This window comes from Rutilus rutilus (genome assembly GCF_951802725.1).
Source record: "Rutilus rutilus genome assembly, chromosome: 7".
NCBI lineage: Eukaryota > Metazoa > Chordata > Actinopteri > Cypriniformes > Leuciscidae > Rutilus > Rutilus rutilus.
The window spans coordinates 15,360,505-15,385,745 of NC_140221.1; the positions used below are offsets into that span (position 1 = coordinate 15,360,505).

General features: G+C 37.4%; 1 protein-coding gene across 1 annotated transcript; it reads left to right on the plus strand.

Moving 5' to 3' along the window:
• Window positions 1-233: 233 nt before the first annotated feature.
• On the plus strand, window positions 234-24,431 carry ptgs1 (prostaglandin-endoperoxide synthase 1). The gene is made up of 11 exons (XM_084415210.1): window positions 234-600; window positions 682-780; window positions 2,612-2,728; window positions 3,413-3,553; window positions 11,752-11,895; window positions 12,097-12,278; window positions 14,107-14,190; window positions 14,785-15,031; window positions 15,744-16,030; window positions 21,055-21,202; window positions 21,545-24,431. Exons 1-11 carry the CDS (start codon window positions 594-596, stop codon window positions 21,889-21,891), a joined length of 1,803 nt encoding a protein of 600 aa, XP_084271336.1. The 5' UTR covers window positions 234-593; the 3' UTR covers window positions 21,892-24,431.
• The last annotated feature ends 810 nt before the right edge of the window (window positions 24,432-25,241 follow it).

A 25,241-nucleotide genomic window follows, 5' to 3' on the forward strand; every position in this document is an offset into this window, starting at 1 on the left:
GTTTAGACAAAAAAAAAAAAAAGTTAATCTTCATTTTTATTGTTATGATTAAACTTAAACATTGTCCTGAATGTGATTGATCTTCATGAATCCTTGTTCCGCTGATATAAAATCCTTGTTTAAAAGTAGATAATTTATTGGGGTCATATTAGGTTGCGCTTGCACGTATAACGCGCGTCTAGTGTTGCTCAACAGATTCAGACACACGGTGGCGCCCCAGTAAATTATTTTTTCTTCTCAACTTGTTCTCAAAGCTGAACTACAGTTACAAGGCGAGATCCATTTAAATTTTTGCATATTAGGGGTTTTAATCGAGAGTTTAGTCTGAGGCGAAAGGGTGGAGTTTCTTGGTAGGCTTTTGTGGTTTTATTGTCGCTTTAAAAGTTCCAATTGAACGATTTTCTTATCAGTCTGCTAAAAGCCCCAGCGAGCCCCTGTGCACGAGCTGACGTTGTCATGAAGGCTTGCATGCGAAGATAAACGACATGGAATTATTTATTTGGAGTTTTTTCCTTAACACCACTTTTTGAATTCTTTGCATTGGTATTGTAATCGTATTTTTTTATTTAATTCATTTTGCGTTCCAAACTGCAATGAAAGGTGAGCAATTAATATTTTTAAATCTCTTAAGTTTTATATATCAACGTTGTGGCAAGCCCTATCTGATATCTTGCTTTGCAGCGTTTAACTTTTTCCTGAAGTGGACTTTTATCCTGCTGCTCAGTCTCTCTTTATGTGTTGGTGAAGAAAGTGAAGAAAGCCCAACTTCATCAAACAATGGTAAATATCTCCATTATTTGTGTTATGGTTAAAAAAAAGAAAAAAAAAGAAAAGAAAGAAAAGTCTTCCATGCCAGTATTTAGAATGGTCAGATAATCTCAACTTTAGTATTTAAAAAAAAAAAATGTCCATTCAGTTTTGTGCTTTCAGTAGAGTGAGAACTGACAAGATTTTCTCATTTTAATTTCTCAATATTTTCTCCCAAACAAATTTTTTTCGGCATATGCTTAAAACATATATCATAACAATATTGACTAAAATAAAAATAATAATTATATGATTATAAGACGGAAATATTTGTTAATACTATCTGAGTATTAATAAGCATGTTAAATCTCACACCAGTTTCAAATAGTTTATCACAGATATTTCTAGAATGACTCTTTCCTTTCGTCCTCATGGAGGAATGCGTAAGCAGCAATGAACAAGTCTGATCTTGGTTGGGTAGTTGTGGATGTAATGTTATCTCTCTGTTTACACGGTTTGGTTTACTGAATGAATAAAGTGTAGAGGTTCTGTGTTTTGTTAATAGATTAGTTATCCTAAGTTTTGTCAGGTCGTGGTTGCGTTGCTCTGATCACTGTTGCATGTGCATGAGCTAGATGAAGTTTGTTCAGTAATGCAGTGATGAAAGTACTGGAGACAGTAAACGATTTTGGTTATCTGCTGCACAATTTGTGTACAGTAACCACATTTCATTCAAAATGTCCTCTATTTTTAGACTGTGTCTGTCATACTGTCAAGAGAAGTAGAGGGTCATGCCACTGGCAACTATGAGCAAAGTTATGATGTGTCTTGTATTTATGAATAAGCCTTATCAGGGGAAGCCCCTTGTCTCATTCCTATTGTATTGAGAATAAATTAATAGTATTGTGAGAAATGTATATATATATTTTTTACCAAAAGCATAGTTTAACAACTCACTGTGACTGTAGAATGCTGATAATTTCACATATTTCAAATGTTACATTTGATACCATGAAACAATTTAGTGCAGATGTTCATACCATTTCGGTCATGATTACAAAATCATCTATAACTATTATGCCAAAATGAATTCTCATCTTCCAGTTAGAGTGTAAAAAAAAATTAATTTCTGGGAATTCTGAGAGCTGCATGCAAAACCCCATGATGCATTTGCCCTGATGAGGCATGTCATAATGGTTGCTCTAATCTTCAGATATAATCTCAAGCCTGACATTCTGTAGTAAATAAAATTGGGGAGCGCCTGGGAGTCAGAACACCCATGAAGCCTTTTATAACTTTGACTTTTTATTATGGCATGTGTTGGAAACTCAGAAGTGAAGACCAGGAGACTCGTTCAGTCGGTTGTATCTTCAGCAGGATTCTTTATTGATGAGAACACGAGCTGTTGGTAGCTGCAGTCATCAAGTCTAACTATGGCAGTGTACATTGTAGTTTAAATAGATTTTAGGAGGCAGTGCTTTGGCTGACAACCTTAAACAAAGCACGGAAATTAAGTATCCAGGTATAGGAACCTGCCCCAGACTCTCGAGTGTTACCAGTCCTAATCCAATTAGCATAACTATTCAAAGAATGGTACGGGGGCTCCAAGAGCCATTAAAGACAAAAGGTGTGAGTCTCAGTAATCTGGCTGATTTGACTTACAATAAAGAGAACAGGATTGACAGGAACCTCTCGCTAAAATCTTTGCTTAACCGAATCATTCATCTGTTGTCATCATCTTTATCTTAAATGCTAAATACAATGTACTTCCCCTTAGTTTTTCATGTGATGTTATGTAAGAATGTAAGACCGGCAGATCTTAAACAGATTCTTAAATTTGTAATTCCACACTTGTTTTCTCCAGTGAATCCGTGTTGCTATTACCCTTGTCAAAACCGAGGGATTTGTGTTCGATATGGCATGGACAGATATGAATGTGACTGCACCAGAACAGGATACTATGGAGAAAATTGCACTATACGTATGTATCTCATTCTGACTGTATATTTCTACTGTATTCTTTGATTAAATGGTGGACTGAGCTACAGGTAATAATAATGTTTTACCCTAACCTGAAATTTAAGGCTACCATTTCTTTCATTTTGATATTAACCTAAGCTGTAAATATAGCTGGGTGTACATAATGCCAGCACATACATTTGCTGAATGATTTAAACAGAAAAATAAACTATCACAAATGTTTTGGAAGCAGATGCCTCTTTTTACTCAGTCCAACATCTGTGCCAGCCTATTCCAGGCAGAGAGAAAGGCCCAGGACCAATTTTTACTCTCCCACAACCCCCAAGCCTTCTGTCTGTCTCTTTTTCCGTTTCTTTTTTTATGTTTCTACTTCCCTTCTCTCTCAACTTTTTGGCTCATGTGATCTGGCTCAATAAAAGGTTTTGCACAAAGTTTCAGTGAAGTTACCATATGCTGTTTGTGTTAGAAAAAAGACACAAAAAAACAATGATGCATGTGTTTGAAAGAGCTTTAGAACAATTAGATTGCTTAATTTAGTGTCAATCCAGTTTGAATACAAGTTTTCCATGTATTGGGCATATATTTTTACCAATGCAGGGTGTATTCATAATCCCAAACAGTTGCACCTTTTCATTCTTTATTAGATTCACACCCTCCACCTCTTTTCTTCCTCTCTCTTCTTCAGCTGAGTTCTGGTCTCGAGTCTCTCGGCTCCTGAAGCCCAGTCCTAATGTTGTCCACTATATCCTAACCCACTTTGACTGGCTATGGAACATCATCAACAAAACGTTCCTCAGGGATTGGCTCATGCACAAAGTGCTCACAGGTTGGTTGTGTTACATACTCAGCATGGCTTGTGTGTTCGCATGTTCATAATGTTGCTCATGTGTATTTATGTGGGATCATTACAGGCATAAATAGTATAATACTGCTTCAGAGTGTTAGAAGATGGCAATGTCTACAAAGTTTACACATTTATTTGCTCTTGCGTAATGCACCAATGCCAACGTTCCTGCAGACTTTGACATTTTTTAAAGCATTTGTTAAAAGGGACTTGTAGCTAGAGATGGGTCTGGGAGTTCGACTGGTCATCTACCAACCAGCTAGCTGGTTAATGTCATTGACTAGTGAGTTTTAAAAATTGAAAAATTCTTTAATATTTTTTAAAGTTACCATGAAATTAAAATTGACGACTCATTATTTATTATAAATAATTTTTCAATCATATGCCCTCATAATCTTTAATCAGAATAACTTGCAACAACATCTCTTCTCTTCTCTGATGACATGTTTACCAGTGCAACCTGTAACTCATGAGAGCATTTGCAAAAAACAAACGTCCAATGGTCCAATCAAGTCCCACCCTACATTTTTCTTGTTCAAAAAGCTTTTTCTCACTCTGATATACATCACAATAAGGAAGAAAACACATTGCAACTTCCTTTTTATGCAACTTTAAAGGTGCATTCAATAGTTATTTAAGTTGTGTTAGCATCGCTGTTCTTTTTGTACTTTAAATATTGATTCCACATTGGTGTTAGATGCTCCACTGCCATCTATCCACATGGTTTAACATGAACGTCTCTTTTTTATGTACTTTACACTGATACTGATGGCATTTTCCAACCACTAGATTGTTTGCTTTGTTCCGAAACTGGGACTTAATTTGTTACAAAGTTGCATTTTCTTGTTGATTCGGTTCTCTTTTACAAGGCGACATTTCAAAGCGTACCAAAATGTGTTTATGCAAGTCATGGGAGTAAAGCTGTCCTCTTATTGGTCAGAGTTTCCTATGCGTCATCCATTAAGATGGATTGACAAGTTCGCTCCGAGCTTATTGTGTCTTTATCTGTAGCTGTCGTGATACATGCAAACACTTACAAATGTAGCCGTCGTTCAGGCGATCTCAGAGCGATTGTTTTGGTGTGTATCCGAGCACGATTGCCTGTGTTCATATATGCCTAAACGAACTGAACTAAGGGAGAAAATGCATCAGGTTCCGAAACAAATGCTTCAAATGAGCCAGGTATGAAAATGCCCTTAGAGAGCAGTCTACAAAATAATTAATTCCCTTACCTGTCCAACAAAAAGCAACTTCGGCATCTACTACTATTTTTTTTCCATCATCAAATCTTTCCCATTTGTGTATGACGTACCGATATTTACACTAGTTTTTTGTCTAAGCTTGGCCTTCAAGTCTTATTTTAGGGGAAGAGTAGAATAGGTTCACTCATAGTGTAAACATTGTTTTATCAGCACACAGAAAGTCTTTGGCTAAGTATGTACAATACTTCCGGACCAGACCACACATGCATAGTTTAGACAGAAATTCTGCTTGAAGTCTTGGTCGGTGGTTTAGATATTATCTATTTTCTTCGCTTTGGCAAAACTATCTATAAACTAAATGGCTTGGATGTAGTTCAGATGGTGCTGTATCTGAGCAGGAATGTGTGATTGTGCTCTGCAGTTGTTGTCAGAACAAATGGCAGGGCTGGGTGGGTTGTATTTATTTTCTTGTAACCGGAGTCTCCTTTAACTCAGCATCCTTCCCTTATTTACTCAGTCACTACTCTGTTTTGAATGGCCCCTGTACTAATTTCCAGCCCCTTTTTTTATCATTTCCTCCCAGTTGGCACTCTGTAATGTTTTCCTGTACAGACATTAAAGTCAGTTAAGCTTTATGTAATGTGAATGTGGTGGCAAGAGACACCAGGGTCAGAGGAATCTATCATTTCATTCTGCACTCATTGCAATGAGTCCAGCCGGCTGTTGCCATGGCAATGCTAATGTACTCTACAAGAGGCCCTCAAATTCCTCATGGCCTTCACACTGCTGTTGGCCAAAAAAATACAATTTCCTTTCCATGAGCCAAGTTACTGATTATCCTGAGGTACTGTTCCAGGAAAGTGTAATGGAGAGCATGTTAACTCAGAATAAGTCTACCTGTATAGTGGTGTTGCTCAATTGTTTGTTGATGCCTCCTGTTTAAATGTGCTTCCATATTACCTCAATAATAGCAGTTGCGTTTTTATTGAACATCTGCTGTAAAAAAAAAAAAAAAAAAAAAAGTGTTATACTAATGTTGATGTTGTACTGCAAAACATTTTTGCTGCAGTTGAGGTTTGGTGGTATGGTTAGGTTTAATGGCGAGTTAAGGTGTAAGGGGAGGTCAATAGTGTAATTGTACAGTACATGCATTTACAGAAATTACCTGCAGCTATAATTACATGAAGGTATTTTTAAAATATAAGTACAACATAACATGTATGTACACAATAAGTTCAATGTATCAAATTATTAATTTAAATGTTTGTACAAAGTAGTCAAAGACACTTATTATACAGTGGGTCCTTATTTTTTATCTAATAAATAACAAAATACAAAATCTATAGGGGGAGACTGGGTATGGCTGTAACACATTTTTTCACCATCTGTAACTCGCTGAATTTTTTTGCTAGACAAAATATCACGATTGTGTTGTGATTGTCAAAACATCTGGTAACTAAACAGAATTTCATTAAGTTTAGTGACAACATGTTATAATGTTTACATGGTACAATAACTGGTAGGCTACTTTATTATTGCTTGTCTCTAGTGATGAACGGTTCATTGCGTCTGTCACGTGACAAATGAACGAAAAACTCGGATGGTAAAGTAATTATTTATGTTCCCTGTAAATTATTTTTGACTGCATAATAATTTTTCATTTCATTTATTTTATTTATAAAGCACAATTAAAACAACGCAATGTTGACCAATGTGCACATCTGTTAAGAGCCAATTAACCTACTAATAATGATTTCTTAATTCAGAATATGATCAAGATTGGTTAGGTGGATGTGTTTGGGGAATTTGGCTGTTAAATGTATAACATTTAAAGCCACTTAATGAACAAAATGACTCGAAAAAAGATTTTTCATTTTAATGAACGAGATCGAACAAGAGAGTCAGTAAAATGATCCGAAATGCCCATCACTACTTGTCTCAGATTTTAATTCACAAGCTTATGATTCAATTCTGATCTTGATTCAATATCGATTAATTTGGATAAATATCAGGTACAATAGCTATGTTAATTTTTTCTCAAGGTAAAATCTCTTTACTAATGCTGTAAACATACAGGGAGCCCTTTCAGCTGGTATTATTATTAAAGGTTAAAATTAACAACTCAAATTAATATAATGTGTTTTTTATAATAATAACGTTATTTTTTTAATGATATGGGTAAAAATAACATATAATATATAATAAAAAATATGTTTAGCAAAATACTCCTCTCTATAGTTCATTCTTTATTGCTAACTAAGGTAAATGTAACTTGACTGATTGAGCAATTACATAAGACATGATTAATTTCAGTAAGTTGTAATGTATCTTTCAACATACCTTCTGATGTTCATTAATGTTTATTTAATATTAACAAGTAATAAGAGATGATCGGTTCACAAAGCACTTGAACTGAGGCTCTACAGCAATCTGTCACACGGCACATTAAAGAGCGTCAAAAATAAAATACAATTTGACAGAATTTGAAAGCTGATACTTAGTTTCATGTCAGAGTAACCTGCTCTGTCTTGTCAGTCGGTGTCAGTGTCCACTTTGCTTCACAATCTTTCACTGCGTGAGAAAATGAATGTGTGGCGTGAGAGCGTGAGAACAGTGTCAATTGTGCGAATCTCACGCGTGAAAGTTGGTAGCCCTGTGACTATCAGAGTAACACTGGTGACAACTGAATGTTGTTAACACTGTCGTGCAGACTTGGTAGGCCCAAAGACCACATTTTTGTGGCCACATTTTACCCTTACTTCCTTTGGCTTGGAGTTTGAGGTCTGAGAATCCTCACCACTGGCTTTCAACATTTTCTTTGCAGCTGATCTGGCTGACCTGCCAATCTTTGAAACCTCATCAGTTCCTTTTTTAAAAACACTGGCAGGCACACCTCTATCTATCTATCTTTTCTTTCTTTCACTGATATTCTGTAAAATTATTTAAAGCTAAATATCATCAGCGTAATAATGAAAGCTAATGCCATGCTTCCTAATGACATCTCCCAAGGGTAGCATATATGGGGTGAAAAGCAATGGTCCTAGTACTGAGCTTTGAGGTACTCCATACTGAACTTGTGATCTATAAGACATCTCTTACTGATTCATTTCAGTAAGTTGTAATGTGTCTTTCAACATACCTTCTGATGTTCATTAATGTTTATTTAATATTAACAAGTAGTAAGAGACGATCGGTTCACAAAGCGCTTGAACTGAGGCGCTACAGCGATCTGTCAAACACCACATTAAAGAACGCCAAAACGGTATTTTTTTTTTATTTTGCAATAAAATTGACAGAATTTGAAAGCTGATACTGAGTTTCATGTCAAAGTAACCTGCTCTGTCTTGTCGGTCAGTGTCAGTGTCCACTTTGCTTAGTGATTTTTCACTGCGGGGGAAAATGGATGTGTGGCGTGAGAGCGTGAGAACACGGTCAATTGCCTGAGTCTCACGCTAAACACTGGTGACAAATTAATGTTGTTAACCCTGGAGTGCAAAGTTGGTACGCCCAAAGACTGCATAGGCCACATTTTACCCATACTTCGTTTGGCTTGGAGTTTGAGGTCTGAGAATCCTCACCACTGGCTTTCAACATTTTCTTTGCAGCTGATCTGGCTGACCTGCCATTCTTTGAAACCTCATCAGTTCCTTTTTTAAAAACACTGGCAGGCACACCTCTATCTATCTATCTTTTCTTTCTTTCACTGATATTCTGTAAAATTATAAAAAAAAAGAAATGTTCTTAGTTGTATGTAAGGGGATGGTTGTAACACTAGCTGTATTAGCATAATGGTTTGAAATTAGCAGGCTAAAAATGCTTCACATTTGCGTGGAAACTACAGTTTAATCTAAGTTCAATTATTTTATCTTCAAAACTTTAAATATGAAATAAAATTGTGAATCCAATGAGTTGAATAAATAAAAAGTATGAAATTATAAAAAGAAAGGAATATGAAATGAAAGCAACAATTTTTTCACAAAATAAAAATCATTTAATTTCCAATCCCGCAATTCTTTCCAAACCCGTAAGATGTTTTAATGTGGGATGAGACAATGGTAATTTGTAAACATACCTGTAAAAGTAGGGGAGATCGGGTCTGGTTGTAACATAGGGGAAGTTATAACACCACCAATTCCACCAATCAGAGATTAAATTGTAGTTTATCAAACAAAATGCACCTTGCTGACACATACAACTAAAGAATGTGGCTAATGCAGTCTTTGGGTCTACCAAGTCTGCACTCCAGGGTTAACAACATTCATTTTATCACTAATGTGACTCTGATTGAGTATTCACACATAGACACACAAACCCACACGCACATTGACAGTGTTTTTTTGTTAGACCTATATGTTCTTTACACAGGTAAGGTCCTTGCACTGAGGACCTTACCTGTGACTTACTGAGTCTGAAATTTTCATATGCGTTTTTTTGTATCTGTGATTCGGTGGCTCTGAATTGTCAAAACACCATTCAAAATGGATGTGAAAAACGCAGAAAATCTAACCCGAACAGAATTATTTTATGACGGATGAAAGTTTCGGAGGCAGTGTGTAAGCGTGATTGACAAAACATGAGGTCGTATTTATTTTTTAACTTGCGAAGATTTTGGACACGAATTTCGGACTCAGGGCCCTATTTTAACGATCTGAAACGCAAGTGTCAAAGCGCAAAGCACAAGTAACTTTGTGGGCGGGTCTTGGCGCTGTTGCTATTTTCCCGGCGGGATAAATGACTCTTGCGCCTGGCGCAAATCTAAAAGGGGTTGGTCTGAAGTAGCTTCATTATTCATAGGTGTGGTTTGGGCGTAACGTGAAATAAACCAATCAGAGCGACATCTCACATTCCCTTTAAGAGCAGGCGCGCTTGTTCTAAAGCGGATTCCTATTGTAACGGCGGATTTGCCAGGCGCACGACAGGAGCGGTTCAAGGCCGAGGAGACCGACGTTCTCGTCAGGGACGTTGGGGATGGAGAAACACACCCAAATTAACTTCGGTTAAACAGGCGTATGATAATTTGGGTAAATGTGTAAGCTAGATGTATGCTTTTATAATAAAATGTCTGTCTATCTATCTATCTATCTATCTATCTATCGTAATAATGTATGATTTGCAAAAATAACTGCTGCGTCTGTGTGTAGATGAGAGAATCAAAGTGTATGCGCGTTGTGCACACGCTACATTGATTAAGGCCAAGCATGCGCCCTTAAAATAGCATATGAATAACATGCGCAACGCGCCACTGACTTTAAACTGTTTTTTTTCGGTCAGTGGCGCAATTGTTTTCTAAACCTGTAAAATAGCATGACAGAACGTTTGCGCCGGAACACTCCTCCTCTTTGCGCTGAACCGCCCCGGGGAGCGCAAGTGTATTTCTTAGTTAACCGACGTGCGTCTGTGGAGGGAAAAGTCCGCTTTGCGCGGGTGCAAAATAGGAATGATACATGCGTCGGTGTACAAAGTCAATTGCGCTGGGTGCAAGATAGGGCCCTCAGTGTGCAAGGACTTGTCCACTGGAGTTGAGTCAAGTGTTTTATTAAGCATAAATATAGTTAAAGGTATTGCGGAGGATTTTCTTTTTCCGGGTGGATCATCAAGACTATTGGTCCTCCTAGTTGTCAATCATTCTGATGATATGTTTGCGTAAGGCCGTCGTACGTGCTCGTCCCTAGGTAGTTTTCGCTTTCTGCGCATGCGCACTTTCGGGTGTATGTGTGTGGTGAGCTACGGTTTCAGCCATTCATTGAAGCTCGCCCGTTCTCACCGGGTTTTTTCAAAATGTCTGAGGGTCGCAAGAGAAAGTGTCTACGAATTGTATGACAAGAAGAGAAAGGCCTCTGAAGAAAGAAACAAGTCCAGAGTGTTTTTGGGAGAATATTTCACATGCTGGCGTGCGCTAAAAGCACAGGTTGGGCTTCCCACTGATGCCTCAGTCACGAAGTTTCTACTCGACAGGTAAAGGAAAGTAGGCTTGTATGAGCCATGCCAACAGCAACTTGTAAACTCTCGTGCACACGTTTAATAGGCGTTCCCTCTCGGGAGCAGGTAGAGTGTTGCGCATGTGCATTTTTTCAAAAAGTGGAGAGGGCGGTTCTTTTCTAAAATTCGGGAAAATCCTCCGCTATACCTTTAAGGAAGTTTGTTCTAGTAAACTAATTTACACACACATGCACAAACAGAAAGTGGATTTGAGTTATGATCAGTCACAGCGAGAGCCATTGTTTTGAATTGTTTTATTGGATTGCTTAAATAAACCTTTATTTGAAGCATATTGCATAGTGCGGCCTCTGTTTTTGCTTCTTTAGCTTAATTGTTACAACTTACCCAAGCATGTGCTACAACCTACCTCAGTAGTGGCCTCCATTCTTTCTTGACATCAACCAGTAGTGAACCGTGACGTTCATACATTCTATAAAGTATGAATATGTGTAGTATGAATGTAATCCGGACGTACTACTTTTGCCATGTTGTCATTATCATGTGACCTTCCAGCTTCAGTTACGTCGCTTCACCTCCATTCACAAATCCTCTCCCGTGGCCTCATGGGATAGTAAAGTATCCATCATATGCACACTTCAGAACCTCACCAGAAGTAGGTCATCCAGGTACTTTTTTGCCTACTCTTTTATGAGTACTGTGATTTCAGACATACCAGTTTTGCCACATATAGTTTTCGCCTATATAGTAGGGAAGTATGCGATTTCAGATGCAGCCAGTGAACAGTGATCATGACATTTTGGAATGCATCACCACAAACAAGCAATGTTGTTTCAAAGCGAGCTTGCTATTGCTAGCCTCTCCAAAATTGCCTTCCCTACCTTTTGATGTTTTTTTTGTTTTTTTTTGGTTATTGGCTTTCAATAATAGGAAAATGTATAGTGGTCAACTGCAATGCCAAGCTTGTTGTATCATTTGTTTTGTGTTTTTCTAGGTATCATTTTGTCTGATGGTGTTTTTGAATATTCTCTCCTTTCAAAGTAAGAGCCAACTTAATCCCAAGCCCCCCTACATACAATTCCAAATATGACTACTTGAACTGGGAGGCGTATTCCAACATCACCTACTACACAAGGATTCTGCCACCAGTCCCTCAGGACTGCCCCACACCAATGGGAACCAAAGGTAAGATACTCTGGTCATGCAAGTCTACTCCAGATCAGTGTAGCCTCTTCCCTCTGAAGGACACAAGATCTGAAAATGTATTTTTTCCTCATAAGAAGCAATATTAAAATGCTCTAAGGCATGCATAGATATCACTATACTAAAGTATCTGGAAATACCTTTGTCTTTGTCTGTAGTAAAATCATTCCATGTGTCTCTCAGGAAAAATGAAGCTTCCAGACCCCAAGCTTCTTGTAGAGAAGTTCATGTTAAGACGGAAATTCAGGCTGGACCCTCAGGGAACAAATTTAATGTTCGCCTTTTTCGCTCAGCACTTCACGCACCAGTTTTTTAAGACTCACAACCGTGTGGGACTTGGGTTCACAAAAGGTCTGGGTCACGGGGTGAGTCACAATTTTTACAATTAAACATATTATCTCCTAATAAGCTTAACAAATAAAGTGTTTTGATAGCTTTACCTGTGCAGATTTATTATTATTTTTATTTTTCATTAAAGGGGGGTGAAACACTCAGTTTCAGTCAATCTCATGTTAAAGGAGAACTCGGTAACTCTAGCGAACTCTACTCACTTCTTCGCTGATTTTCCCTTTTGTTGTCGCATGTTTTCCCCATGAGCTCCCCCTACAGCTGTGGGGGGGGGGGGGGGGGGGGGGGGGGCGTATATTTCACAACACGGTCGTAAAAAACTCACTTGCGGCGGCCTCCTCCCCCTCTCTACCGCTGCTCATGTGCGTTTGTTTTGATCGGAGCAAGCCAACTGTATCGTGTGGAGCTATGTCTACCGAGGTGGGTAATCTGGTAATACATCATACATGCGTGTGTGTTTATGTCGAATTGCCGTAAAGCAATTTGTGTTTCGCGCTCGTTCTCATTCTCGTTCTCGCTTCTCACGAGACTTCCAATTTCTATCTTGCCGGGACGGTAGTCCCCAAGTTGCAAGGTTGGTTTTCCGCCTGGGAACGCTGGGGGGAGCGGGGAAAGTCACCAATATCACCAGAACAGGTTGTTTAACCATCCAAATGATTTCTAGACAGTTTTATTACGTTAAAAAAGTTACCAAGTTCTCCTTTAATCTTGAGTACCTATGGAGTAGTATTGCATCCTTCATATCTCCAAAAAGTCTTTAGTTTTATTATATTTATAAAAGAAAGATAGGCTGTACCGAGTCTTTCCGGAAAAAACGAGCGGCTGGAGGCGTGCCGTGTGGGCGGAGCTAAAGAATCACGAGCGCGTGTGGTTTTACAATAAACAAACAGACAACTACAGTGGCCAGCTAAACAAATGTATTTACACACACCATACATCGCATGCTCCATAGATACATTAATTATACGTGATCATGTTGTTTACTTGCTGTGCTTACGCGCCGATAGCTAACAACACACAGTAATTTGAAGCAGTTTTACTCACCGCCTGCGGTACCAACGCACGACCGTGAACCTTTATCGTTGGGACTGCTCCATCCTTAAGCATTAGACGATCTGCAAATCCGGCGTCGAACTGGGCCTTGTTTATAAAACAATCATCGTCGAAATGCAGGGAGCAAACAAAGTCCTGTGACTGCAGCGAGCACAGCGCTTTGATGGGCGTACTGCTTTCGCTCTCTCGCTCTGGTCTACGGGTGCGCGCGCGCCCTTCTGGGAGAAGTGCCCTTAGGACCCGTATAAGGAAATTCCGCCCCATCTGACGTCACACATGCCCATACTCGAAAAAAACGTTCCGAAACTTGTGACAAACCGGAAGGAGTATTTTTGGTACAGAAATACTCCATCAAACGTACAACTTAATTTTTGAAACTTTGTCCATGTTTAGCATGGGAATCCAACTCTTTAACAGTGTAAAAAACTCAGTATGCATGAAATAGCATTTCACCCCCCCTTTAATGAAAAAGAGATGGTACAATGTTTCTCTCAGACACTATTCTATGTCTGTTAAGAACCTGCTGTTTTTTCACAGTAGGATATGCAGGAACCACATTCATCCACACTCATATTACATACAAAGTTGGAAGGACATTAATTTCATATTTTCACACAATTTTCACAATTTCAGCATAGGCTATATAAAGCCTTGTTACCTCTTATTATTGATTGTTTGAATCAGTGTTGTATGCAATGAAAAAAAAAATAACTTAGTTTTGCACTGTATTTGCTATTTGCTGAGTGTCTGTATTTAAAAAAATACAATTTTAGATTGCATTTTGAAAACTAGGTGGATGCTGGACACATTTATGGAGATTCTCTTGATCGCCAGCTGGACCTCAGACTGCATAAAGATGGGAAATTGAAGTACCAGGTACTGTTCACATCAGGCATGTTGTGAAGTCATCAGTCGTGCTAGGCTGAGCATGTCTTCAAGGAAATGTCAGTCTGTTTAATGCTTATTCGTGAAAAAGTTCCTAGTCTCACTTTTACCATTCTTCTACCATGAAACAATTTACATTCAATCATATTTACATGTTTTACAAATGATATATACATAATAATTCTGCTTGTGTTTCATGAGTGAGACCCTATGCATTTTCAGTTGCTTCATTTCACAGCTGTGTGCAAGTATTTCCTTCTCAATGAGCTTAACCTCATAGTGTGGGTGTGTGTGATTATAGTTTAAACATGTGGTTTTTGTTAAGCGTCAGTGATGTCATGTAAAATACTGCACACTGTTTAGTCTAGTAGCAGTAAATACCATATCTAGTGTGCTTGGCTGGTTAATGTGAGCATATAAATCACTTATTAAAACAACTTTAAAAGCTATTTCAGATCGCTTGTTGTTTAAAATAATTCACTTATTTACAGGTACTGAAAAAGAAATAAGAGAGGACAAGAACTATCGAAACATCTTCTCAATTCTGCATTTTACCAAAAAATGTTCTGTTTGGCTCTGATGTAGGTTGTCAGTGGTGAGATATACCCCCCTACTGTGCTAGATGCGCAGGTCAAAATGAGCTACCCACCGTCTGTTCCTCCAGAGAAGCAGTTGGCCATTGGGCAAGAGGTGTATGGACTGCTGCCGGGTCTCAGTATGTACGCCACCTTGTGGCTGCGTGAGCACAACCGTGTGTGTGATATCCTGAAACAAGAACATCCGACCTGGGGGGATGAGCAGCTGTTTCAGACTGCCAGGCTAATCATTATAGGTAAAGATTTCCTCAGGTCCATATACAAATAATTTGAAGTCGAGAGAATACTTCAAAATATATACCACTCAAATTATATACTTTGCAGACATGGTTGTGTGGCATTAAGAATGCCTTTTAAATTCCAGTTCCATTCCTGAATTTGAATGAATTGAATTAGGATGTAGAACTGTAATTAAAATTTACATTAGCAAGAAGAATTATAATGAATCAAGTATATTACATTGAAGTTTTGTTTTAAATATATAATTTATAAATTTATACATTTGAGATTTTATTATTTATTTAACATGATATTTCAGTATATTTATATTTAACAAATGAACTTTATTGTCAACTCATTAATTGAAAGAGAAACAATTCATAAATTATGAATTTCCTCCAACCTTGGTGTCTATTTCAACTCTGGTGTCTTATCCTAGTGCTATTATATTATATTATATTATATTATATTATATTATATTATATTATATTATATTATATTATATTATATTATATTATATTATATTCAAATCTGTTATATTATATTCAAATCTGTTATGTAATCTTTTTTTCTTTTTTTTTAAACACTGAATATACTCTATGCTATTCTATCAAATATAGGTTTAAAAGAGTGCTCACAGTTTTCCTTTGTGGTACACTATTTACAATTTATTTTGTAATTTATTTTTTTTACTAATTTATTGTAAAATGTTGACTCCCTAAACTCAAGGCGAGACCATTCGTATTGTGATCGAGGACTATGTGCAGCATCTGAGCGGTTACCGGCTGAAGCTCCTGTTTGATCCCAAGTTGCTGTTCACCTCACAGTTCCAGTACCAGAACCGCATTTCTGTGGAGTTCAGTCACCTTTACCACTGGCACCCGCTCATGCCTGACAGCTTCCACATCGATGGAGATGACATTCAGTACCCTCAGTTCCTTTTCAACACCTCTATCCTCACCCACTACGGGGTGGAGAAGTTGGTTGAGGCCTTCTCAACCCAACCCGCAGGACAGGTAATGGCACCATGAGGGTTGTAGGGGAGAACTTAATCACTTTAACATCTGTTCTAAAAGAGAAGAAGGTGCAGTGAGCCTTGGGTTGTGTGTGGGTTATGTTTAGGTCTGTTTTTGTCATTCCAAGGGCCATTTCCAATGAGTTTACCACCCTCATCTATTGAAACATGTCTGTAAGTGTTTTATTGCAGAGGGACATAGAAGCCCCATAATTAAAATTTCACCCCAAAATTACTTCCCTTACCCTCATGCCATCCAAGATCTTCAAATGAACACAAACAGATTTTTAGAAAAATAATCTATCTCTGTGAGTCCATATAATGTAAGTGGACGGGAGCTCCATACTTGATGCTTTAAAAACCACACAAAGTGAACGCGACGGTAATCCAAACAACCCTAACCAGACGCGCTGCGACATGCAATAAAAGGTATCTTTTCAATGTTAATCAGAGTTTTTGTCCTAACCAGACACTCAATGATTCTATTTTAGAAACGGTTTCTATCTCTGCGACGTCACGGCTAGAACAACAACATAAAAAGTATAACATCAAGTACTGTTTATGTGCTTTATTTAATGTTAAAAGCATCTGTGTGAGTTTGAATATCATTTTGTGTGTATTATTTAGCCATACTGAAAGCAACAATTCACCTCAGATCTTCAAAATAAATAAAAGTGAAAAATGGTGTAATATTCATGAATTTGATTACTTATCCATTTCGTTGCGAGTGCCTGGAGCTTGCAGAGAGAGCCCCCCACGGGCTGATTGGCTGTGATTTGTATCGCGTCCCATAGTCGCGTCTGGTGTGGACAGACAAATTATTTGTCGCTGGAATCTTATTGCATCACAGCCTTTTTCCCAAGGCTAGCGTATTTTTCCAATTGTTTTCAATGTGAGCGGCGCGTTATTAAAACGACAGAACGTAATCCTCGTATGAATGTGCACAAACTTTTTAGCGCAATTTTCCACCGGACAAAATTGCGATTGTTAACTCATGATTTCTGTTCTGTCTGTGCGCACCAATCTTGCACTTCTATCTACTCCTCAACCAGACCACCTAGAGACTTCGGGTTTTCGGCATTATGTTAAGGAAGGTCTAATCTCGGGAACGCACAAAAAAAATCCAGGAAAAGATTTTGGATTTCCTGGAAATTCCAGAAAAAATTCTGTTTTTTGCAAATTTCTCGGCAACCATAATAGCTATCGAGTTGAAACAAATTGCAATCGATAGCTTCTAAAAATGTACAATAATATTAGAAAAAAAGATTTGATCAAAAATCTTTCCTTTACGCTTCAAAAATTGAATTTTGAGTGTTGTGATCCCATGACGTGAGAAAATTGCGCTAAAACACTCACTGAGTTTTTATTACTTGTTTTTTAACTAAATCACGAACACATAACTAATTTAAACAAACACACACACAATCATGCATACATGGATAAAATGGAAAGTAAATGTGAATGAATGAAGCCAAAACAGAAACAGGGGAAGGAAGCTATAGAAACATAACCACAAACGTAACAGTCAGTTAGTCGCCTGAACAGAACCATCAGCACTTTGGTAACAAGGTGTTGTAACAGCTTATACTAAACCTCTGCACTGCCTTAACCGTTGAATGAGCGTACGGATACAGTCTCAGGAGAAAGACTTGATGATGGTTCAGTAGTTCGATGGTGGTGCAGTTGCAATCAAATTCTTCCGGTTTGAATGGAGTGATGACAAACTTGCGGTGTTAGTCTGACTCTGTTATGGTCAAGGAGGTGACAGTAGGGCTGGTTGTAATTTTAGGCCCCTCCGGATGGCTCCAGTCTTGTCACGCGAACAGGAGCCAGAAGAAGGAAGATTGCGGAGGTCACTGAGATGGTGCCCTTTAACTTCCGCAGAGGTCACACCTCTTGAGTTTAGCTTGACCAATGAAAAAGGTGTTCTTTTCAAGCGGGAAAGGTTTCTTTGTTTGGAAGCTAACTCATTTGCATGATCAGTCTGAGCTGGCAGTTTGTCCCCTCATACTCTGATTAATATAACAAGCATACAATGCATGCTATAAAGAGGTGATATACACCAATGTGCAGGGTGTTAAACAAGGATCATTTTGATAGGAAGCATGATATAGATGAGGTTACTACAACTAGTAGTTCTAACATAAGGCATGCATAAAACAGTATACAATATAAAAAGACAATATACAAAACAGTAATGATACACAGTGTCCTGGGGTTAAGCATGTTCCTTCATAGTACGTTTGTATATGAATTAATGGAGAACAGTTTGTTTTATGGTTCGCCTGTGTCTATTTTTCACATGGCCTGTGCTGTGGCATGCGACAACCTTTTGCATTTTTCTACGTCGTAAATCCTGTATTATCTCACTGGCATGTCTTTGCTGCCGTGGTAACCAGGGGCCTGTTCTGCCCTTTTGGGGGGGGTTGTCACAGACACCTTGGAACATAGTTTGGTGTTTGGGAGAGGGGGTTTGCTGGATTATTCATTAAATATAATGAATAATTGTGTGTCTGACTGGTCCAACTGCTACAGTGTTTCGGAAGACATTGATTTATTAACTGGGGTTGTATGGATTACTATCTTGTTCACTTTGCATGTTTTTAGAAGCATTAACTTTGAGATATTTATCCACTTGGATTGAATGATATCGAAGAGATGTGTGTTAATCTTTTGGGTGGAGTATCCCTTTAACTGTAAAATAGTTTAGCTGAACAACAGAATACAGACAGAAACATTTGTAATGTGTATATACTGTATATGTAGGTATAATCTGATGGGTATGTGTCTGAGAAACTCACATGATGGTGTGATTTCTGTTGTATAAACATTAAGCCTTTACATCATAGCATAATCAGCCCTGTGGGTAGGATCACACCAAATATGTGCCTGCAGAATATCAACAAAAGCTCTGCAGGACCTGAACTAATGTTGATCAATGGTAAACACTGAATTCCACATTCCAAAATTCTTATGCTCACCAAGGCTGCATTAATTTAATAAAACTACACTAAAAACAGTAATATTGTGAAATATTATTACAATTTAAAATAATTGTTTTCTATTTTTATAAATGTAAAAATGTAATTTATTCCTGTGATGTCAAAGCTGAATTTTCAACATTATTCCAGTCCTTAGTGTCATAGGATCCTTCAGAAATCATTCTAATATGCTGATTTGCTGCTAAAGAAACATTTATTATTATTATTATCATCATCAATGTTTTTGCTGCTTAACATTTTTGTGGAAACTATGATACCATTCAAACATTTGTGGTAAGATTAAACCAAAAAGGAGTGAAATTAATACTTTTATTCATCAAGGATGCATTAAATTGATCAAAAGTGAAGACATTTCTAATGTTACAAAGGATTTCTGTTTAAAGGTGCATTGCGCGAGAGTCTGAGTTTTCGCAGAACTACGCCCCCTCTGGCGGCAAGCGAAACTGCAACCAGAGGTGTGCACGCTCACGGACCACACGCACACGCACGCTTGCACGAGCTCGAGCTGGTCATAACCCAAGGAGCATCAGCCGCACAAATCTTTTGTTTACAATCATAATGTCTTCAGAGGTAATAAAGTTTTAAATCTGCAAGTAATTTAAAATATGTGAAAGGAAAGGCAATTGAGTAAATAACACACTTATGTGTGAGGGAAAAAATGGGGGTAGTAGAAAACTTCGTTTTTTATTCCCATCTATCTCCATGTTGAACTGTGTTATGTGTTTACTGTATCCACTTATGACTATTATTATGGAAACACGTTCATGAACAATATAAGTTATAACTTTGTAAAAGCTCAAAATTGTAATCATGATACCATACCATACACAGTCGGTCAACAAAGTACACCCAAATGTCTCAAGGTAATAAACAATCAAGTGGCACTATGACGTTACCATAAAAGCCAAACAGGCTAATCCGCCGAAGATTTGCGGGGGTTTAGCCTGTTTTATTGATCAGCTAAGTAGCATATTCCAATAGCAATACATCGTAATTAAGCAGTAATTTGCTCAAAATTTGTGTCTAAGTATCTAACTTATATATCAGCATTTTATATCACAATCATTCTGAACCTGATCACTGACAATGGTAAGTTAGTAAAACCTATTCCGATTGTACATTTATCTAGCTTACGCTAAAGCATTACACATTTTATGGATCGTCATTTATTGTCATTATTGGCCGTATCAGACATTAGAGAATGGGATATATCTTACCTTTTTATCAAGAAAAAAGCCAACTGAGGATCCCGTTTGAGCCCTAGAGCAGACCGGAGATCTCTCCATTTGTTGAAAGCCTTCCCTATGTTTACTCTCGTCTTACCCCGACGCCTGTCTGACTCCAATTTGGACCTTTTGGTTGCACTAGACAAAAGTTTTTTTTTTTATCTTACGTGGAGTTTGCGTTGGTGTTTGAAATGAACTACAAGCCGGTCTCTTAGAATCCATTTTCTACGGAGAATGGCGGCGTCGGCGCATACACAATCACAAACCTGCCAGACATATGAGCGTGCCGTGAACGCGCATGACGTCACGCCCAGTCTCAGATTCCGACCCGAATCCCTCTTATTTATTTTACTGTACAGGATTATAGAGGCAATCGCAGTGATCAGAGAAGGGCTCAGTCAGCCCATCAGGCAATTGTTTAAGCATGTATGGGTTAGAAAACGGGTATTTTTAACATGAAAAGTTGCGCAATGCACCTTTAATAAATGCAAATAAATTACATTTTCAAATATTCGGTCACTTAAGTTTAGATTCTAATTCTCACTTTTATTAAATAAATGCAGCCTTGGTGAGCATAAGAGACTTCTTTCAAAAACATAAACTAAGTTGTTTCCAAACCTTTGACAGGCACTGTAGATATGTGTTTACTTATTTTTAATAGATGAAAATGACATTTCGCTAAGAAATGTAATGTTTCACTAAGGGATTTAATGTACAACATTTGTTATTTTTAAATGATCGTTTTTTATTTATGGTAAAGATTTTTTTTTATTATAAATCTCTTTGTGCTGGAACAGATTGGAGGTGGTCATAATATTCACCCAGCGGTGCGCAAAGTAGCTGAGGGCGTCATCATTGAATCGAGGGAGCTTCGACTTCAGCCCTTCAACGAGTATCGCAAAAGATTCAATCTGAAACCCTATACGTCATTCTCAGAATTTACAGGTATGATTGTACTAACACTTTTTTAAAGCTTCATTTACAATGAAAAGTACAAGGAAAGAATCAAGGACAAATTATCATCATTAGTGCCTATAAAGAGCTTCTGTGGTTTCTTGAATGCTCAGTAGATATATTATTTTTAAGAGGTCAGAATGTATTTGATTCATCATTCATTTTTAAGGGGTAATGAGAGAAATGTGGACAGGCTGAAAATTCAGGGTTACGTTTTGGATTATATACTTAATGTTCAAACAATGTTTGGCTGCTTATACATCTGCCCACAACTGCACACAATATTTATGCAGTGTGTATTGGCTGTTAATGGCTGAAATTGTTGTTTTACAGGAGAGGAAGAAATGGCTAAAGAACTAGAGGAACTCTACGGTGATATCGATGCGCTGGAGTTCTACCCAGCTCTTCTTCTAGAGAAAACACGACCTGGTGCGATATTTGGCGAAAGCATGGTGGAAATGGGAGCCCCATTTTCCCTAAAAGGCCTGATGGGAAATCCTATTTGCTCCCCTGACTACTGGAAGCCCAGTACATTTGGGGGGCAGACAGGCTTTGATATAGTAAACTCTGCTAGTTTGAAGAGACTGGTTTGCCTCAATACAAAATGGTGTCCTTATGTATCTTTCCATACTCCTCCATCAGATTATAAACAAGAGAGGACATCTCACGGTGAACTTTAGCATAGTGTACTTCTCGAATCTGTTTTAAGTCACAGACCACAATTTTGATCTTTAAAAAGAAGCTTAATGAAATGCTAGTAATGATCTGTATGAACTAGTTATAAGAGTTATTAGAGAGTTGTTATTTGTTACAAGGTGATTGAAGAATAATTCTTTATAATATTACAATATAATGGGTAACATGTTACAACAAGGTTCATTAGTTAACATTAGTTAATGTATTAACTAACATGAACTAACCATGGGCAATACATTTGTTACTGTATTTGAATAATACATATATAAAATATAATATAAAAAATACAGCCGTTCAATGTTTGTTCATGTTAGTTCAGAGTGCATTAACTAATTTTTGTAATGTATTAGTAAATGTTGAAACTAACATTAACACAAATGCTGTATACGTGCAGTTCATTATTAGTGCATGCTAACTAATGTAGTTAACTAATGTTAAAGGTATAGCGGAGGATTTTTTACTTCTGGGTGGATCACCTATACTATTGGTCCTCCTAATTGTCAATCATTCTGGTGAATCAATCAAACTTATTCAAAAAGTGGAGAGGGCGGGTCTTATCTAAAATTCGGAAAGATCCTCCACTATACCTTTAACTAATGAACCTTATTGTAAAGTGTTACCATATAATGAATGCTTTTGCAATATGAAATAATGTTCAGGAAGAACACACATGAGTATTTTATGGACTTAATTGACTCTTTGCTAAGTCCCATCTTAAAAAAATTTTTATGAAGTGTTTATGGGAAGTTTGTCTGAGTTAGAAACAATAACTAAAGGGGTGGAGCTTAACAAAAGATCAGTTAGAGTATTGACTCTGAGGTTGGTGATTATTGGCTCCATAGATTCAGTATTCTGGTAGGACTTTACAATTAGTTTCCATTTGTTAATATTAGTTAACATGAACTAACACTGAAAAATACTTAGAAAGCATTTACAAGATAACGGCATTTGGGGGAAACGTTTTTTGCAAGTGCAAGTTTTTGAAAACGCTACTGTTATCGTCTCCATGTAAACTACAAAAACGTACTGTACATGCGTGTTCACAAATAATTACTGTAACAAATTTACTGCTTATTGTCAGTTAATATTTGTTAATGCATTAACTAACTTTAACTAATGGAACCTTATTGTAAAGTGTTATAGGCTTATAGGCTTACATACACCCGGTACAATGCAGCGCAAGGCACGACGCAAGTATTTTTTTATTAGTTTCAGCCCGACGCAGTTATCATGTTCCCGTCCTGTGCCTTGTTGTTTAAATAGCAAATGCATTTGCGCCCATTTGTGCACCCATGGTCTGGTCTGAATATGAGGTGTGTTCAAGTGCATTGTTGTCGCATTGCTATTTTGAGGCAACTGAACTGGACTGCGGTATTTTTTTGTTATTTAAAGGGCGCATTAGTAATATGCAACTATAGGCGGGTGCACAACACGCATACACTCTGCTTATTACAAACACACCAGCCCACAAACATGCCAAATATAAAAAAATAAAGGATTACAATGTAAAAGATTATTATTGTGTACATAAAGATATGGTGGAATCCGGCTTGCCCCATAGACGCTTTAACCTCGCGCAAGAGCAGATCCGTTTGCTCTCTGGAGCCGCGTTCAGTCTTTCCGCTTGCAAATTCTGCCATGTAAATAGCGAATCCGCCATGGTGCGAGCACAACTGGCTTTTAAAGGTAATAGGAGATGAGACTCTGATTGGTATATTGCACGTAAAGCCCAAAACACACCCATTACTCATTAAGAGAATTGGGACAACCTTTTTAGACCATGCTTTCGCGTTGGTAAACTAGCAAAAGTGGATTCGGACTAAGTGCACTTGCGCTGTGCGCTTAGGGCCCTATTTTAAAGATCTAAGCGCATGGTCTTATGTGTTTCTTTACAAAGTGACATCACCAACTACTGGCCTGGCATTCAAAATACAGCGGTTTTAGTCTCTTTTTTTTCCGGATCCGTGTGTCCGAACTTTGAACTTCGTCATCTGTACAAAGAAAAAACTTTTCAGTTTTTACTATGTCGTTTGACGTGTAAACGTCCCCTTAGGTTTACAGGCACTCATGTTGCCAAACATCCATCCATCCATTTTCCATACCACTCGTCTTATGTAGGGTCGGTGGAGTCTAGGACCCTGGACGAATGGATGGCCAGTCCATCGCAGGCAAAATAAATATTTAGCTTTTTTTATTCATAGTTAAAAAAAAAAAAAAAAAAAAAAAAACTCATCGTTTGGTCTGTTTAGTAAATTTACGGTCTAATGCACTGTTCAACTTGAAAAAAGTAATTTGTCATTGAACTTTGAATATGTGATTGGCCAGTTTTTTTTCAGTGTTTACTGTTGTATTAATTTCTCTTCCTTGATAATTGAATGTGACCTTATAATATTCCTGTCCTTCTAAGCAAAAGGAGAGCATTTGTAGCAATCTCATTATTATGAGATTTTTCTGCAATATGATTTTGTTTGTCAAAAATAACTTTATCTGTATGTCTGAAATGAATAAAACAGGAAATCTTGTACATTTGAATGGCGAAATATTGCTTACCATTTCCACTAATCTTAATAAAAACAAACTGAGGCCATTAATACAGACAATAACATTTGCTCTATTCATTACACTATTAACTGTTCTGAATAAAATTATATAGTTTAAATGGTATACAATAATACTTGTGTGTCTCAGCTTCCTATAATATGTTCAAGAAAGTCAATTAGAGACATAGTTGTATTATTTGGTAAATTTTACTTCTATATAAAAGAAAGTTACAACAGTTGGTTACCCATGAAGTACAATATTCCCAATATTTTAAGATTAATGTTTAAGAATACAGGTCACAGCAATAACTAATGTTAAGGGTAGTTTAACCTTTGGCAGGAGTAGAAATAACAGTCAAGTTGTTGCACAAATAAACCATTTTACAACTTTTAAGTTCCATGATCTCATTGCATTTACTCTCCGTTAAAGTGGTGACCTTTTCCAACAATTTTTTACACAATACCATGGTTAGGTTCGTAGAAGTAATTTCAAAAAATATTAACTGTTTGAAAAATTGCTGAATAGTATCTAATTTTCAGAAATACATTAACATATACATTTACATCCAGATATACTTGCAGTATTATAAATTCCTTGGCATATGAAAAAAGTGTCTATGAACCTGATAAATGTTACCTGCAATTATTCCTTGTGTCTGAATATGCATACTTCCCTTCTACAAAAATACAAATATATACAACAAAAAGCTGAATGTGAAGTATATTTATCACTCAGACCACAAAAGATTTCATGGTTGTAATTTGTATGTCATCTGCAAATGTCAATATTTCAT